At 56.0% G+C, this 18127-nt stretch overlaps 1 protein-coding gene across 1 annotated transcript in view; it reads left to right on the top strand.

Moving 5' to 3' along the window:
* The window catches only part of ERCC6 (ERCC excision repair 6, chromatin remodeling factor), a 74217-nt gene that overhangs the window by 13755 nt on the left and 42335 nt on the right, over positions 1–18127 (top strand). Inside the window, exon 6 of the mRNA XM_008269831.4 lies at positions 14042–14170. Within this exon, the coding sequence (XP_008268053.2) occupies positions 14042–14170 (129 nt within the window). The remainder of the gene's footprint in view (positions 1–14041; positions 14171–18127) is intronic.

Raw genomic sequence — 18127 nt, 5'->3', positions numbered from 1 at the left:
CCGCACGGAGTTGGCGCCCTGGGCCTCTGCATTGACAGCGGGCGGTGGCCTCAGCCTGCTAGAGCCAGAAGCCCCTCCTGTGGCCCCAAGCTGGCACTGTCTGGGTCGGGGGTGGATGTCGGGCCCCCCAGGGCAGCCTCAGGCTAAACTTTAAGTTGATGATGTTGGCTGGCCCCCAAATGATGATGTCAATATCCGGGAGGCCCTTGACAGAAAGAGGGTGCCCCGCCCCTGTGTGGGTCTGTCTTCAGATAGGGAGGTGAGTCTTAGGTGACAGGAGGGTCGGGCAGAGCCGGGAAGAGAGAGGCCGTGAGGCTGAGAGCGGTCACTGTGGGGCCCGCGTCAGGACGGGGTGGGGGCTGTGTTCTTGTTTTCCTTTTGAAGTAGGATAGTAGTTTAGAGGACTTGCCCCCAGTAGAGTGCGGGCTCCTGAAAGTCCTGCGCCCCAGCCTCGAGGGGGCGCTCGTCTGCTCTGCTGTGCCTGTGGCCGGCCCCGAGCGCACCCTTCCTTCGTGGTCCCCTGCATTCTGCTCCAGACCAACTTGGCTTTAGTCCCCGTGGCCTTGTCAGGTGACACATGCGAGGCGAAAGAGGAGAACGCCAGTGAGACGCCGTCCTCTCCTCGGCGCCCTCTGAGCCCCCGGCGCCCTCTCTCGGTCCCGCGTCGGCCCCATGGGAGCGTGGCGGAGCCCCTGCTTCCTGTGTATCTAATACTGGGTGATTTTGGCCCCCTCCTCTAACAGCTGTCTCTTACTCTGCGTGAGGGAGACCTGCTGTGCTGAATTCATTGTGGCTTCCCATTGGCCTGCGTGAGGGAAGGGCGCCCTGATGGTTTTCTTCTCTTATTTAGAGCTGCTGCTCTCGACCCGTGTCCAGTCTGCGGCACACACCCCATGACCTCTTTAAAGTGGATGCAGCGTTGTTCTTTTTAAAAATAATCTGAAAGGCAAGATGCCTGCATTCAGGGCTGGCGCTGTGGCACAGTGGGGTCAAGCTACTGCGGTGCCGGCATCCCATGTGGGCGCTGGTTCAAGTCCAGCTGCTCCACTTCTGATGCAGCCCTCTGCTACGGCCTGGGAAAGCAGCGGAAGATGGAGGTGCTTGGGTTCCTGCACCTGATGGGAGACCCCAGTGGAGTTCCAGGTTCCTCACTTTGGCCTGGCCTGGCCCCAGCCATTGCAACCATTTAGGGAATGAACCAGTGGATGGAATCTCTCTCTGTCTCTCTGTCTCCCTGTCTCCTTCCCTCTCTGTAACTCTGCCTTTTAATAAATAAATTTTTTAAAAAAAATTAGAGGTGGGAAGAAAATGATGCCAGCCTGCACGTGAGAGCACCTGGGTGTGACTCCCGGCTCTGCCGCTGATCCCAGCTTCCTGCCGGTGCAGACCGCGCGAGGCAGTGTGGGCGCAGGTGACCGAGTTCCTGGCCCCCATGCAGGGGACCCGGGTTGGCCATTGCAGGCCTTTGGGGCGAGAACCGGCAGCTGGGAGCACGCCGTCTGCCTCCTGCACCTGTCAGATCAGTACGTGCACACAGTCCTGCAGAGCGGTGACTGCAGCGCTGCGGAGCCGCTGTCTCAGGCCGCCGCGGTGCCTGGGTGGCAGTGGCGCCTGGGTCCCTGTTGGTTGTCTCATCGCGGCCTCAGGTACGTGCGCACCTGCGGGCCTTGGGGCTGTGTGAGGAGTGCTGCTCAATACCCTTAAATAGTCTGAACACTGTGCAGAAGTAATGAAAGTATTAACTCAGCATATTGATTGCAAATGGAGCAATATATATTCTTCCCATTAAATTGGGTCAATATTAAATGTTTTAAGCATATCATTGTTTTGATCAAGAGCAATTTATTTTGATTGAATTTTAAATATGGGCTTAGTTTAATTTTGCAGCAGTAACTTTTCTCTTAATAATGTTATAGCTGTAAACAATTTATTATCTCCAAAGCCATATCAGAAGCCAGTGTTTTGTGAAAGTTACAGTAAAATCTCTGATGAATTTCAGAAATGCCAATAGCTCTAATTGCCACCAAAATAACGACAGCTCTTAGATTTTATAGCCCCGCTTATTAAGGCCGGGAGCCGCAGATACCCACGTTGGCACGTTTGCGTTACATGTCCTCGGGCGCGCTTCCGAGCCGGGGATGTGGTGAGATGCTGAACGCTGGGGCCGAGAGCGCGGCGAGGACGCGTGAGTGCGGCTGGCCGGCTGTAGACAGAGGTCTTTGTAGACAGGTCGTCGCTGTGGCCGTGTTCCCTGAGGCCAGGAACAAGACCTGTATTTTCTTTTGGTATTTGTTTTATTTATTTGAAAGGCAATTGGGGTGGGGCTTCCATCTGCTGGTTCACTCCGAAATGACCCCAGCGCCTGGGGTTGGGCCAGGCTGAAGCCAAGATCCAGAAACTCCATGTGGGTCTCCCACGTGGGTGCAGGGGCCTGAGTACCAGGTGGAGCAGCCCATATGAGAACCTGGTGGCACAGGTGCTGGCTTGTCCTGCTGGGCCACACTGCCAGCCCCAGGAGGAAACGCATTAGGACTGCTTGTCCTCCGGCGGTTTGTTGACTCGCAGTCAGAATGAAGCCCGTGTAGTTGATAACATAGAAAACACATTTCTTTCCTAGCACTCAGAACTTGGGCTGTGTGCCCAGGCTGGGGGTCCCACTGAACACATTGTAGCCATGGGTGAGGACACTCTTTTAAACTCCCGGAAGCGGGGGCAGCTCCTGGACAGCCTGCCGTCTCCTCCCCTGGCCTCAGTGTTCATCAGCTCCAGGCTCGCCCTCACCAGGCGTCTTGGTCGCTGCGGATGCCTGGTGTGAATTTCCCAGACTCCTGTCAGACTGCTGCAGTAGTACCTTCTCTGGAGCTGCGATGCAGCACCCCCAATCCTGCTTTCTTGGGTCCGGTTCGGACCCCAGTGCAGTCTTGAAAATTTGAGCCCTTTTTTAAGCCGGCTGTGCATTTGCCCTTCCCACGCATCGGTCTTGCTCCCTTCGTGTGGCGCCTCAGCGGCGCCCCCTGGTGGCCACACCCCACAGCCTCGGTGGGCCTGTGGAAGTCCAGGCTGTGTTTTAGAAGGCATACAGAGACTGGCGCCGCGGCTAACTAGGCTAATCCTCCGCCTGCGGCGCGGGCACCCCGGGTTCTAGTCCTGGTTGGGGTGCCGCATTCTGTCCCGGTTGCTCCTTTTCCAGTCCAGCTCTCTGCTGTGGCCTGGGAAGGCAGTGGAGGATGGCCCAAGTGCTTGGGACCTGCACCCGCATGGGAGACCAGGAGGAAGCACCTGGCTCCTGGCTTCAGATCGTCACAGTGCTGCTAGTAGCGGCCATTTGGGGGTTGAGCCAACGGAAGGAAGACCTTTCTCTCTGTTTCTCTCTCCCACTGTCTAAGAAAAAGAAAAAGGCACACGGCTCTGTGTGTGAATTGTAGCTCTTCTCACACACTGCACATGTGACGTGCTGCGTGGGGTGAGTCCCTGGTGCCCACCTCCATGCTGCCCCCTTCATGGGGCCGCGCAGACACAACGGCCAGGGCCCAGAGTGCCAGCTTCCCCCCACCCTCCGGCTGGGACAGGGTGCAGCTCCTCAGTCCCCTTCCCTCCCTGGTGTTGACTGCCTTCCCTAGGTGGGGTACGAGGGCAGCTCCTGGCGCAGGGCCCACGTCGGTGTCCGTACAGAACTGGGAGTCTGTCCGAGGACAAAAACAAGACGTAACCAAGTGCTGGGGAAAGGGCCTGGTGCTGCAGGGTGGGGGCTCTGCCCATCTGCCCCCAGGCTGCAGGTGCGCTGGGAAGGAGACACCCAGCCAGCGGGCACCGTGGAGAGCTCAGGCCGGCTCCAGGCTGCTCTGCCCGGATCACAGCCTGGTGCCTTTGAGGGTTCCCAGCTCCCTGCTGCTCCGCCCCAAGCACCTCTGACGATTCCCTGGTTTTTCTAGTGAAGACATGATAAGAATACTAAAAATTTTCTGTTGGCTTTTTAAAAAGCTTACTTATTTATTTGAAGGCAGAGTTAACAGAGATCTCACTCCTCAAATGGTCACAGCAGCCAAGGCTGGGCCAGGCCGAAGCCAGGAGCCAGGGTCTCCCATGCAGGTGGCAGGGGCTCAGCACCTGGGCCATTGTTCACTGCTTTCCCAGGCTATCACAAGGGAGTGGGATTGGAAGTGGGGCAGCCAGGACTCAACCCGGCACCCATACGGGTTGCCGGCACAGCAGGCGGTGGCTTTAACCCTCTGTGCCACTGCACCGGACCCTCCTATATTTCTGTTTTTTAAAAAATTAGTTAATTAGAGTGTCCCCATCTGTTGGTTCACTTCCCTAATATCCTGAATGGCTGGGGCTGTTCCAGGCTGAAGCTGGGGCCTCTGTCCAGGTGTCTGTGTGGGTGGCAGGAACCTAACTACTCGAGCCATCATCACTGCCTTCCAAGGTCTGAGTTAGTAGGAAGCTGGGAGCAGGAGCGGAGCTGGGTGTGAAGCCAGGACTCTGATGGGGGACAGTGTTTTCCTTAACCAGAGCCTTAGCCCCTGGGCTGAACAGCTCCTCTGTTTTCTGTTTTTATTTTTCACCTGTCATTCTGGTCTTTGGTCCTGCGATACATGTCTTCACAGTGTTATAATTACAGTGGCCTGTGTGCTCTGCTATGCCCCTTTGACCTTACCTCCTTGCTACAGCCTTGAAGCCCCTGTGGGTATGGGGACATTGGTTTCCTTCTGCTCTGGGAGTGGGTGGAAAGTGCAGTATCTAGATATGACCACAAGATGGCGCTAAGAATCAACACATGCTGTCTCCACCTCCACCCAACCAGAAGCCTGGCCAAGGGTCTGGGATGTGGTGAGGTGGCTACGGAGTGCAGGAGGCCTGACAGGTGTAGTGTGGAGGGGGATAGACCTGCAGAAATGATGTCTGCTGATCTTTTGTGTTTTGTTTTTTTTTTTTTTTTTAAGATTTTTTTATTTAAAAGAATTACAGAGAGACAGAGATTGAGAGATCTTCCATTGGCTGGTTCACTCCCCAAATGACTGCAATGACCAGGGCTGGGCCAGACTGAGGCCAGGAGCCAGGAGCTTCTTCTGGGTCTCCCACATGGGTGCAGGGGCCCAGACACTTGGGCCATTTCGCGCTGCTCTCCACCAGGCTGTCAGCAGAGAGCTGGATCAGAAGTGGAGTAGTTGGGACTTGAACCAGTGCCTGTATGGGATGCCGGCGCCACAGGTGGCAGCTTAACCCACTGTGCCGCGACTGGTTTTGAGTACATTTTGTGCCTAAGGGTTTTTTTCTTGTGTGCCACTTTTTACTTCATTTTACATGAAGAACCTTGAGATTAAAAGGAAAGTATGGACTCTGCTCACCGTGTGAATCTCTTCCTGCTCTCTGGGCTCTGGGCCCTGTGGCCGGGCCGAGCTGGACCCTGTTTTGGGGGTTTGGCATGCAGACTTGGGGTGGGGGTCAGGCCAGGTAGGGGCAGTGTGGAGGCTTCCAGGGCCTGGGCGAGGGGGGTGTTGGGTGGGGGCCGACGTGAGCCACAACGGTAGCCTCTGGGCGTTGCTTCCTGGCGCTGGTTAATTTCTCTGTTCCCCAGGTCCTCAGGAGAGAGGAACCTGAGCTGGAGAGAAGGCATTGCCCAGGGTAGCAGTGGGACAGGAGCCCGGGCAGGGGCGCGGTGTACTGGGGACTGGTGGGTCAGCGGCGCTGGACGTGGATGAGCACTGCCCCGGCGCCCAGTGTCTGCTCGCTGGACGGGGACCGGCACCGTGCAGCTTGGGGTCCTGTTCCCTGCCTGCAGCCCAGAGCCGCCGTGCTCCTGGGCCCTCGTTCTCTTCCTTCCACCGAGGGCCCGTCTGCTGGGACTTGTCCGCGGCTGCGCTCCCTCGCGGTGGGCCCTGTGTGGTGCTGGGTGAGCAGCAGCGGTGTGAGGCCGTGCTCCAGCAGGGGCGGCAGAGGCCACGGGCTTCATCAAAGCCCCACTAACGGTGCGTGCCGGAGACCTTTAATCTGGCGTTGACCCAGAAGCCGAAGTGTAGCGATCTGCAGACTGGTCGCGTCATGGTTCCGGGAGCTCATTTCCTTCCTGGGAAACACGCTGATGCTTCTTCTTCTTCCTCTTCCTCTTTAGGAAGCTCTTTCTTAAAGAGGGAAGAGGAAGTCACTCCCCAGAGGATCTCTTTTCCCTTTTTACGGGGTGCACCAGTTTGTCTTGCATGAGGCACAGCGAAGACTGATTGTGCCCCCTGCGCACCTTCCAACGCGGGCACATGCACGCTTGTCTGCATCAGGCTTAGTTGACTCTGAGATCCCGGCTGCTAACAAAGGGTCTTTCGTCTGCTCGGCTGTGCCAGCTAAGGCCACCCAGAGACCGTAACAGGGCAGGTGAGAAAAGCACGGAGCGTCTCGGAGGCATCCACGAGGGGTTCTTAGCTGTCTGAGGCAGAGAGCCGATCGTGCTGTGGAAACGCAGGCCGGCTGAGGCCCCCAGCTTGGCGTGTGGGCGTACTGTAGAAATCAAGTGGTCAAATGGGGCTCCCCATGCTTCGCCATAGACCACCTTTCTTGAATAGCGCAGTAGGTGCAGTGCAGTCCCGAGGCTGAAGTTTGGCTCTGGGTGAACAGTTCAGCTTTGGGTAGCTTTTCCCCTCCATCGTGGTCGATTTCAGCTGCTCTGGCTGGGCTCGGGGACCCTTGTGATATCGTACTGAGAAGCCAGGGCAGCACGGTCAGCTTTGAATTCCCAGCACCCTCCCTGAAGCCCTGGGGTGGGGGGCACCCTTGTTATGTCCAGGTAGGACTCCGAGGTCAGGCTGCACGTAGTGGCTCCTTCCCCCTCGCAGGGGAACTTTGTCCCTTTCGTGGGTGGACACAGGCAGTTGGGTACGCTGACATGTCGGGTATTCAGCGTGGCTCATGTGATGGTCCAGCCTGATGGTCTGCAGTCAGGGGGACTGTTGAGCCGATCAGCCTATATATATTTAAAGTATTAGAGAGAGAACACACTCCGTCTGCCCATTCATTCCCCCAGATGTGTGTATCGTCCAGGGCTGGGCCAGACTCGGGCTGGGCACGGAGAACTCCATCTGGATCTCGCATGTGCTTGGCAGGAACCTGGTTCCTTGAGCCATCACCAGCCACTGCCGCCCAGCGTCTGCATCAGCGGGAAGCTGGAGTCGGGAGCAGAGCTGAGGCTGCAGCCAGGCCCTGCAGCATGGGATCCAGGCGTCCCAGCTGGCCGACCCCACAGGGCTGTGCACGGGGCTTGAGTCTTCACTGCTGACTCCTTGGGCGTCCTGGGCAGGCATCGCTATTTTTCCCTGCCTGCCTTGCTTAAAATGAAAGACGAAAACTGGAGTCACAGTAGCATCTGCCTCAGTTGAATGTAGCACTAACTGATGAACGCGGACGCTCAGAGCGCTGCCGGCGCGCGGTGAGCCCCGGTGACTGTCAGTATTACTCTGATCTCTGATTCTGGATTTGAAAGCACTCCCTTGGTGCATGCCTCTGTGCACGGTCTCAAGCCACATTTGTCCAGGTCCAGCCAACCGGCCGACCGTACTGAAGGAGTCGGTGTTGGGCCGAGAGTCTCCCCAGTGGCCGGGAGGTCTCGCGCATCCCCTCTGATGTGAAATGGGCACCGTTGTTCACCTGCACTCTCACTGAAACAGTTAGGGCAGAGGTGGCCTCCGTCCGCCAGTGAGACGCGTGGCTAGGCCTGTGGGAACCAGACAGGAGAGTTTCCGGTACTGAGAGAGGAGGAGGTGACTGCGCCCCAGTGTCGGGGCTGACAGTAGTGTGTGTGATGTCATATGCCTTTTTAAACTATGGATCCCTCGTTATTTCTCCTTTGAGCACAATAGGGGGCGCAAGGTGTCTGTCCAGGGGATGCCCATGCTTCCCAGCCTGCTCCTTGGTGCTCAGGGTGACACCAGGGCGCCTTATGGCTCCATCTAAGGGAGATGTGCTGGATTCTTCCCCTGGCTTGATTTCCAGACCCCTTGCTGCCCTGGCAGCGAGGACGTCAGGCCCAGAAAGCCGCATCGTGACCGATTCGCGTGGAGTGGGCCAGCACCGCGGGCCTCTGTGCTTGGGGGCCGAGGTCAACTCCTTTCTGCCCAGGACTGCAGTAGTGATTTCACATGCGTTGGTTTTTATTAACATTCAACCTGCAAGTAGCTGAAATGTCTCAATTTTACTTTTTTCCTATGATTGCTACCAGTGATTTTTAAGGTAGCAGCTGATCATCGTGTGGTTTCCAGAGCGTATTGTTTATTATCCCATGCAGTCCTCGTAAGACTGTGCCCTCATCTGGCCCCTTTTGTGGGCCAGGGGCCAGGAGACAAATGCACGGTGTTCAAGGTGCTCCCCGAAGTCGTGCTGCCCTCTGCCTGCATCGCTTTTCACCCTGTCAGTGCTGCTCTCACATCTGCGCTTGCTGCTTGCTGGCCGCTACACTAGCGGTGGCGCCGGGCACGAGATGTCCGGGTGAACGACGTTGCTCACCGCGTGGCAGCCGGTGCAATGCCGGAGACACGAAGGTAGAGCAGTCAGGAGCAGCGTTGATGGGTGTGCGGGGCTGGTCAGACTGTGACTGTCACAGGTCAGGAGCGGCGTGGACGGGTGTGTGGGGCTGGTCAGACTGTGACTGTCACAGGTCAGGAACGGCGTGGACGGGTGTGTGGGGCTGGTCAGACTGTGACTGTCATAGGTCAGGAGCAGCGTGGACGGGTGTGCGGGGCTGGTCAGACTGTGACTGTCACAGGTCAGGAGCAGCGTTGACGGGTGTGCGGGGCTGGTCAGACTGTGACTGTCACAGGTCAGGAACAGCGTGGATGGGCGTGCGGGGCTGGTCAGACTGTGACTGTCACAGGTCAGGAGCGGCGTGCACGGGTGTGCGGGGCTGGTCAGACTGTGACTGTCATAGGTCAGGAGCGGCGTGGACGGGCGTGCGGGGCTGGTCAGACTGTGACTCACAGGTCAGGAGCAGCGTGGATGGGTGTGCGGGGCTGGTCAGACTGTGACTCACAGGTCAGGAGCAGCGTGGATGGGTGTGCGGGGCTGGTCAGACTGACTGTCACAGGTCAGGAGCAGCGTGGATGGGCGTGTGGGGCTGGTCAGACTGTGACTGTCACAGGTAGGAGCAGCGTGGACGGGTGTGCGGGGCTGGTCAGACTGTTACTGTCATAGGTCAGGAGCAGTGTGGATGGGTGTGCGGGGCTGGTCAGACTGTGACTGTCACAGGTCAGGAGCAGCGTGGATGGGTGTGCGGGGCTGGTCAGACTGTGACTGTCATAGGTCAGGAGCGGCGTGGACGGGCGTGCGGGGCTGGTCAGACTGTGACTGTCACAGGTCAGGAGCGGCGTGGACGGGCGTGCAGGGCTGGCCAGACTGTGACTGTCACAGGTCAGGAGCGGCGTGGACGGTTGTGCGGGGCTGGTCAGACTGTTACTGTCATAGGTCAGGAGCAGTGTGGACGGGTGTGCGGGGCTGGTCAGACTGTGACTGTCACAGGTCAGGAGCGGCGTGGACGGTCGTGCGGGGCTGGTCAGACTGTTATCTCGCAGGAGGATGCTGTTCAGAAGCAGTGGAACCTTGGCCCGGCCTTGGCCGCTTGGGTCTCGGGAAGCTTGGAACCAAGGTGGATCCCCAGGTTGTCCCGCAGCCAGTGCAGGCTGTAGAGGAGATAACACAGGGTGTGCCTGGAACCCACTTCTGGAGATGGCACTGGGACCCTTGTCAAGCCGTGCTTCTCTGTCTCCATGTCTCCCTAATCTAGCCCGTTTCACTCTTATTCCTTCAGCTTGAGATGGGCATTTTTGCAGCCCCAAGGGCTGTAAACACCGCTAAGGCAGCCTCTGCTCTGTGCTTGGGCAGCTCCCTCTCCTATGGGGAGGCAGATACAGATTTCACAGTGCGCTGATACGTGGTGTCCGCCGTAGTGGAGACCTGGGTATGCCGAAGACGTCACAGGGTCAGGAGGGCACTCGAAGACTGGACGCCTTGCTCTGGCTGTTCAGGGACGGCAGGGGAGGGCCGCAGGCCGGCCAGGGGTGTGTGCGTGTGCACTGGGGCGGGGGTTGGGGACAGGACAGGGTTCCACACGGGTGATGCGGTGGCAGCTGGCAGCCCTGCTCAGACAAATTCAGTGGCAGCAGCAGGGTCTCAGCTGTGTTCTTAGGGTTCTGTCGATGGCACCTAGCGGGTTACGGTGGCGGGGCGCGGCGGGGGAGGGGGGTCGTCTCTGGGGACTGGGTCCACGTGGCCTCTGCCAGCTCATCGCCACAGCCTGAGCTGCAGGCACTACGGCCTGGGCCAGGCCTCTCTCTTCCTGTGTGGATGCGGGCAGCCAGGGAGTGTTTTCTCCACCCGCATCTGATTGGAATGACAAGTTTATGTGCACTCCTGGCATCTCCTCCCAGCGGCTACCCGTGGAGTCGGCACAGGCAGAGGGAGGCAGCGACTGCCAGGAACCCCAGGCCCGCTCGGTTTATGCGGCTGCAGCTGTGACTAGCACATGCATGGCGTTTTTAAATGAGAGAGGCGAGAACGTGGAGAAGTTATTTCTCGTCTAGGAAGGTAAAGATGAGATTATTTACTGCTCCCTTCTGCTCTTCCTTAGCTAACTGCTCTGTTAGTTGAAGTAAAAGAGTTGGGGAGCCATTTTGCATTTTTAAGATCTCAGCTCAACTGGGCCCAGATCTTAACTTTGCCCTGCACCAGTGGCTTTAAAATCTCTCTGCAGCCACTTTTCGCTCCTGTCCTAGGAGAAGTGCCACACTCGCAGCACTTGACTGCTCGCGCATGTGATGACATTGTTAAATTGAGGCGCCCCCACAGGTCGTGTCTGGAGGGCAGGTGTTCCCTCACCTGCTCATCGCGCTGTCCGTGGTCACTGCCTGGGCCTGCACCTGCTCAGCTGTCATAGTTTTCGTGCAGGTAGGCATGTGCAGGTGAGTCTGGCGCACCTTGGCAGCACGCTGGCTTGTGCACAGGATATTGGGCTAGCCACTGCCTGTGCTCCCTCCTCTAAGTGAGCACAGCGGCGGTACCTGGTGCTGGGCTGTCGTGAGGGTGTGCATGCGCCTGGTTGCATACCCATCATATCCTGGGCTCTGTGCTGAGCCCCTGGTGGGAGACACTGAGTTCATCTGCCCCAAGCTCCCAAAGGAGGAAGCTACAGTGCAAGCCAAGTCGCATGCCTTGCTGAGGGTTGCAGAGCTGCCTAATGACGGCAGGGATTGATTCTTGCCGGCCTGGGTCTGTGCTTAGTCCTGTGTGTTTGGGCCTCTGCTCGTCCATCAGGCAAACCTAGTGTGTCCACAGCTGGGAGCCCCTGTTCCCATCTGCTGGCTGGACAGACTGCCCCGCGTGCCAGTGCACAAGCCACTTAACCCACACCAAGCTGCTGTGAGACACTGGGCAGCGTCTGTAAGGGACAGGCCTCTGACTCTCCTGTGTTCAGGCGATTTCGGCCCCCCTCCTCTCGCTGATGCTCCTGCGAGCCCCACCTCTGTGGGCGCTGCTCCGAGCCACACGGGCAGTCAGTCCTGCCGCGCTGTACCTGGGGAATCTCTCAGCGGGAGCCCCTGTGCGTGTGGTTTCAGCCCTGGCGTTTGCTGTCTAACACAGGTGTGGGCCTGCTGGGGCGGTTTGTTTTCACCGTGCTGCAAATACTCGGAGGCAATCGTGCCTTTTCCCCCAGCGCCCTTAGGCACCCGTTAGCGGCCTGAACACATGTCCGGCTGTCTTCCGCCTTCTCTGCGAAGCAGAAGGCGCTGGGGGACCATCATTTCTGCATGGCTTCTGTGGTTTCCTGCCATGCCTGTGTGTGTAGGAGCCAGGGCAGGCGGAGGAGGGAGCCAAACCCCGTGGACGCAGGGCGACGCAGCGTGAGGCTGAGCCGGCTCGGTGTGAGCTCGGTGTTTGTGTGACTGCAGCGCACTGTGTGACGCCGTGTGTGCCCTGGAGACATAGTGACCTGGTTGCGCCAGGCTGGTGGAGCCAGCGTCTTCTCGCGTCGTTACTTCTCTTCCCGCCGGGTTATCTCAGAGAGATTGCAAATGGAAGTGCTCGTTGGGGTCTCTCATAGCTTTGTGAATCTTCCCCACTTCCTGTCGCCATATGCAGTGACCCTTTTGGGGTGCAGCTGTCTGAAAGTGAGAGTGTGGGTACCAGAGCCTGTCTCGTCATCTGAAGCTGCTGGCGGGCTGAATTTCAGAGAGTGAGTAGCGGGAACCTGCACGTGTGTCTGAAGGCGGTCCTGCTGGCTGCTGAGCGCCCGTAGTCAGTCGGGGACGCCCGGACACCAGGGCTGCTCAGCCTCTGCATTACTGGTCCCGGGTAGCCTGTGTGTGTGTGTGTGTGTGCATGTGTGTGTATGTGTGTAGGAGGTGCCTCGTGCATCGCAGAGGCCCTGGACTCCGCCTGCGTGGTATAGCCTCCACCCCCATACTGCCTGCACAGTTGCCACAACCAAGTGCGTGCCCAGGCTCTTCAGGCTACTTGGGAGTGGGGAACAGGAGGCAGAACTGCCCTGTGTTGAGAGCCACTGCCATACACCGCTGTGCTAAACCAAACTGGTAAATGACACGAAACCCAGGACAGGAGCGCACGGCTGCAGCCAACTGGAGATAACTAGTCAGTGGCACAGAGGTGATTTTTAAGGGAGACAGATGCTAGCGAGGGAGAGGAAGAGGTCGCCTGTAGAAGTTAGGCAGAGACTTTGGCTGCAGGAGGAGTACCCTGCATTCAGCCAGGTGCTCGTAGGGCAGGCAGCTGTGGGCCCAGAGCTGGCTATGCACCGCCTTTCTTCCGCGTGCTGCGCCTCTCTGGGCGTCTCCGCAGGGCCTCCTTGATGGACACACAGATCTCGGCCCGCAGTGCGCTTCACAGCCCCCACAGCCCCACAGTCGGTGTCAGCCCTCCCTGCGCTGTGAGAGCTGAGGCTCTCAGCTGGGCAGGACTTGGTCCCAGGGGTGTTTTCAGGTCCGCGGCAGCTCATGCAGGGAGTGGGCCTCTGCAGTGGCCTGGGCCTGTGCTGGTCACGTGGCACCCTGGCGGGGCAGGGTGGCGTCCTAGCCATTCGTTCTCGGTCACCCTTGGGTCATGGGTGGCGGCTACACGCCTTCTTTAACGTCGCCGCTGTTCCCTTCCCCAGAGCTTTTCCGTTGGAAGGCAGCTGCCCACTGCCTGCTTGATTCCATCCCCTCCGTGCCCTGAAACTCCAGTTCAGCTGTGTGGTGCTGAGTCTTCCTTTCACTTTGAAAGTCAGTAGACTTTGAAGCTGTCGGCTTTAGTAAAACTGTGCTTCTCACTCACGGCACAGGGAACCCCTGGTTACAGGGTGCAGCCTTAGTGTGCTGCAGCCTTAGTGTACTGTGAGGCCTTTCAGGTCTTTGGATGATTGGCATTTCCTGTTACGTGGACATGGTGTCGTGCTTCTAACTAAGTACAGGTGTCGTGGGCCTGAAAAGATTGCGTTACTGAGTGCATAGCTGAGACTATTCAGTGGGCACGTTTTTTCTGAGTGGGGTTCCTCTCAGCACTTTCATACTGGTGATATTCCTCCCAGTTCAGTAATCAGCAACGTGAATCTGATAAAGCTCTCCTCACTGAACACTTGCTTTTTTTGTTGTTGTTGTTGTTTTTTTTTTAAGGTCCTGTGTTGTTACCTGGTTTTGGTTTTACTGTGTTATCATTTGGAGATACTCAGTTATACAGAGGTTTTTGCCAGGTCTCTCCTAGAACTAAGTTCATATATCTTAGGGAGTAGCAGAGAAATTCTTCCTGAGGGTCTGCCGGAAGAGGAGCGTGTCGCCTTTGATAATGAAGTGAAACCTGGCAGTGCCGTTTCTAGAGCAGCTGTAATAATTCACAGGAGAATCGCAGTGGGAAGGCGGGCGCAGAGCGGTGTGCTTCCTCGGGCAGCGGGGCTGGGCACGCCGGCGCGAGCATTCTCACTCGCCTGCCTTTTCCTGTGCGTGTTCTAGAACTGTCTGTCTGCATCTCGAGCTTTGCAACCAAAATAACGGAGATGCGATTTTTGTCTTCCCGGCAGGAGATGGAACCGACTGAGACTGCGGGACCGAGGGGAACGCGGGGAGCGCGAGGCTGACTCCGAGGAGAGCGACGCCGAGTTTGACGAAGGCTTCCGCGTGCCGGGCTTTCTGTTCAGAAAGCTTTTCAAGTGCGTGCCCCGTGCTGTGTCCTTCCTGTCGGTCGCCAGCCCGCCGGGCACCAGTCTGAATGTTAGGGATCACATGGGAGTGACCAGTGGGCCCTGTCAGGTGACGTGTTAGCCACATGCTGCTCCTTCACATTAGATGGTGATAAACTGACCAGGGTGCGTGTGGGCGGGTCTAAACTGCCGGATCGGTGTGGGCGTGGCTCAGCAACGCATCCCGTCCCAAAGCCATCTGCTCTGTTGCTTTGTTCTTAGGAATTTCTAATTTGTTAAGCCAAGTTGATAAGAAGAGCTGTATGTGAAGATCAATATTGGGTTTTTGGTTTTGCTTTTGTTTACTTCTGGGAGGAAATAAGCCATTGGGATCATTTTCCGAGGGCCTTGTGTTGCACCTAAGGGTATAATGCTTTTGAGCTGACCCAATGTGCTTCTAATTATTTGCTGTCGATGTTGAAAGAGAGCACAGGAGCAGCACCTGGCGGGCGCCATTGCAGTGTGCAGCTGGCTTGGCCTCCGTGTGTGAGGTGGCCGGCTGCTGCCATGTGGACCACGCCGTGGTCCCAGTGCTGCACCCTGGGTGTGAGCACCCAGGAAAGTCTTCGTTCTCACCGCCCTGGGATTCACTGAGCACCATAGCTCAGGAAGGCTTCCTAGATGGGTACAGCGAGTAAAGCCACCAAACAGCTCCTGTCTGTCTCTTGTGTCCTCAAGTCGTGGCTGGGGGCGGGACGTAAGCTTCCTCCTTGGGGTGGTTCAGTTTCACGTCCAGTGTGGGTCCAGCTGTCGGCCATGCCCTAACCCTGGAGAAGGTGTCTGCTCCTATACAGCCTGTTTCTGTTTCTGCCCAAAGAGCCAACGACCTCGTTCTACTTGTCCTTTCTGTGGGGGGTGTAGTTATTTCAAGTCCCTGAACAGAAAGCAAAGCCGCCCCCTGAAGGTGTAGTGCGACTTGGCTGGGTTGTGTAACTAACCGGACAGAGGAGGGGCTGCGTTGAAGTTGATTCCCAGATCTCGCTGGTAATTTTTTCAGGAAAATCCTTTTATAGCCTGGAGAGGTGGCTGCTTTGTTTATTGCTTCTCCCAAATGAAAATTAACTATGGAAAGGTAAATAAAGATGACATTTATTGGCAGCTCCTTTCATTTTCGCTAAAATGATTGCTTATTAAGAACAGGCCAAATAGTGTCAGTGTTAGACTAACAGAAGGAATACCCAAATTGTAGATGAAATTGATTTAACAAAGGCTGTTTCTGCATGTGTGGTGTGTGCTTTGGCAGAGACCTCAGGAGGCAAGTTGAGGGTGCATTTTTTCGTTTAAACGTCACATTTTCTAGCAAAGGAATTTCACAGTTAATAACCCATAGGGTTCAGTGTATTGACTGTTAACCCTATAGTAGTTAAAATAAATACATGTTTTTCCTTTAGTCCTTCTTAATTGCACATTCCCAGAAAGTGTTTTATTTACATTTTACAGAAAACAAGATTTTAAATATTTTACAGATCCTATAAAGCTTCTATTCCTTTTCTTCCACCGTATAAAAAATACCAGCGTTGGTAGAAGCTCCAGTTTTCTTTGATGATTAAGTTTGGGGCATGCCAATTTAATTTTAAACTGTGGATGTATTTTTACTGTGTTTGCTGCACTCTGTGGAATTGAATTAACAGGGCAGATAGTTGTACACCAGGGATTCAGAAGGTACGATTACCCATTTAAGTGCTATTTTCTGCAGGATAATGTTTAACTTTTAAATTTCGGTCTTGAAAGTGTGCCCAGCAAATGCATTTGTGTGCAGTTTAGTAGCCGGATGATGACAGGCTTCAGTCTTTGACCTTAGTTTTTCAGCCACATTCGTGAATGCAGTCTTGGGGAGCGCGACCGTGCAAAGGTAGACCAGTTCTCTCTGGTCCTGTTGTGGTGCCGCAGTCTCCTGTGGATACCAGACTATGGTCATTTCCTAACTGTGATAACACTGTAGTTTATGAAACTCTTTAATAACTTTTTCTAAAGTAATTTCTGTTGGCTTTTCGAAGGTTTTGAAAATTAGATTCTGTAACCTGTTTCCTTTGAACTATGTAATTGTTTTACAGTGTTATTATTAGAAAAGTAAGGGATTAAGCAAAGTCAGTGGGAGTAGTGGAACCAGAGCCCAGGCCCTGGCACTCCCAGCCCCGCAGGCCACCTCACTGGTGACGCAGGGTGGCCGGCGCTTCCTCTCTCTCCTGTTCTTTTTCTTCCTCGTTTTTTCTTTCCTCCCACCCTCCCTCTCTTCCTTTGTTCCTTCATTCCTTCCTTTTAATATTTAGTGATTTGAAAGGCACAGTGACAGAAAGAGAAAGATTTTCCATCCTACTGGCTCGTTCCCCCAAATGGCTGTAACAGCCAGGTCTGGACTGTCTGAAACGAGGAGCCAGGAGCTCCATCCTGGTCTCCCACACGGGTGGCAGGGGCCCAGGCATTCGGGCTGCCGTCTGCTGCCTTTCCGGGCACATTAGCAGGAAGCTGGATCAAAGGTGGAATAGCCGGTACTTGAACCAGCACTTGGGTATGGGATACTGGCATTGCAGGCGGTGGCTTAACTCACAGTGCCACAAGGGCCAGCCCCTCTGGTGCTTTTGAACGTGCAACTACAGTCTGAGAGCCTTCCAGTGTTGTAGGTGGAAAGGAGCCCCCTTTGCCATCTTGTACAGTAACTCTAGTTATTGTTGGGGACCTATAGGTTGCTAGTAGATAGTTTTTTATTAAGTCACTTTTTGTTGCTGCTGATCCCCTCCTTTAAACAAAATCCTGTACTGTTTGAAAGTCCTTGGAGATGGGGCCAGTGCTGTGGTGCAGTGGGTTAAGCCTCTGCCTGCAGTGCTGGCTGCTCTACTTCCAGTCCAGCTCCCTGCTAATGCACCTGGGAAAGCAGCAGAGGATGGCCCACGTGCTTAGGCCCTTGCACCCACGTGTGAGACCCAGAGGAGCCTCCTGGCTCTAGCCTGGCTCTAGCCTGGCTCTAGCCTGGCTCAGCCCCAGCCGTTGCAGCCATTTGGGGAGTGACCCAGCAGATGAAAGATCTCTCTCTGAATCTCTGCCTTTCAAATGAATCTTTAAAAAAACAGTCCTTGGAGATGAGATTTATAGTCAAGGAGCCGCCCAGTATGCTGCCCGTGCTGGGTCACAGAATGCAGATGCCCCGGCTCCCTCCTGGACTCCTTCTGGGCACCACACTGGTCGCCACTCCTTTGCTAATATATTAGCTGATGGCTGCTGTGCACATTTCCCGCTGTGAGGGCACAGGTCCCAGACAGGGCTGTTGGGCCATGTTAGACGGAGGCTGTGTGGCGTGGGTGAGGGGCAAGGATGGGAACTAGGACATCTGGTCTCCTAGAGGGTCTTTCCTTCCGTGGAAGGAGGCCGGCTGGCTGGAATTAGTGACTGCAGACTGACTGCACGTCGGTGTCTTTGGAGAGAACTCGCAGATATGTCCGTTTTGAAAGCTGAGGTTATTCCAGTATAGCCAGTTCAGGAACCAACTTTGGTTCTAGATGCGGGTTTCTCAGCCTTGGCACCCTTGACGTTTGGGGCTGAACATTGTTGAAGGATTGTCCTCTGCTTGAGAGGATGTTGGACAGCACCTCTGGCCTCTGGCAAGCAGATCTCGATCGCACTTTTCCCAGTGGTCACCAAAAAATACCTCTGGACCTGGCCACATGTCTCCGAGGAGCAGAATCATCCCTGGCTGCGAACGGGTCTAGGTCATTTCCAGAATGGAGTGCTGTGGAATCGTGCAGTGCCGGATTGCAGTTCCTGCCTGCTTGTCTCGCTTGCCCGTTCCGAGCCTTCACTTCCCAATTATAAAGGGTGCCGACGGTCTCGTCCTTGCGGGCCGGCTGTGGGGCTGTGTGCAGACCGCCCCGGCTGTGGGCTCCCACCTGGCAGCCATTGCTCTCTGCTTATGTGCCACGTATTTGTGGCACG

This window comes from Oryctolagus cuniculus, chromosome 15 (genome assembly GCF_964237555.1).
Source record: "Oryctolagus cuniculus chromosome 15, mOryCun1.1, whole genome shotgun sequence".
In the NCBI taxonomy this organism is placed as follows: Eukaryota; Metazoa; Chordata; class Mammalia; order Lagomorpha; family Leporidae; genus Oryctolagus; species Oryctolagus cuniculus.
This window is presented reverse-complemented; position numbering and strand designations above follow the sequence as displayed.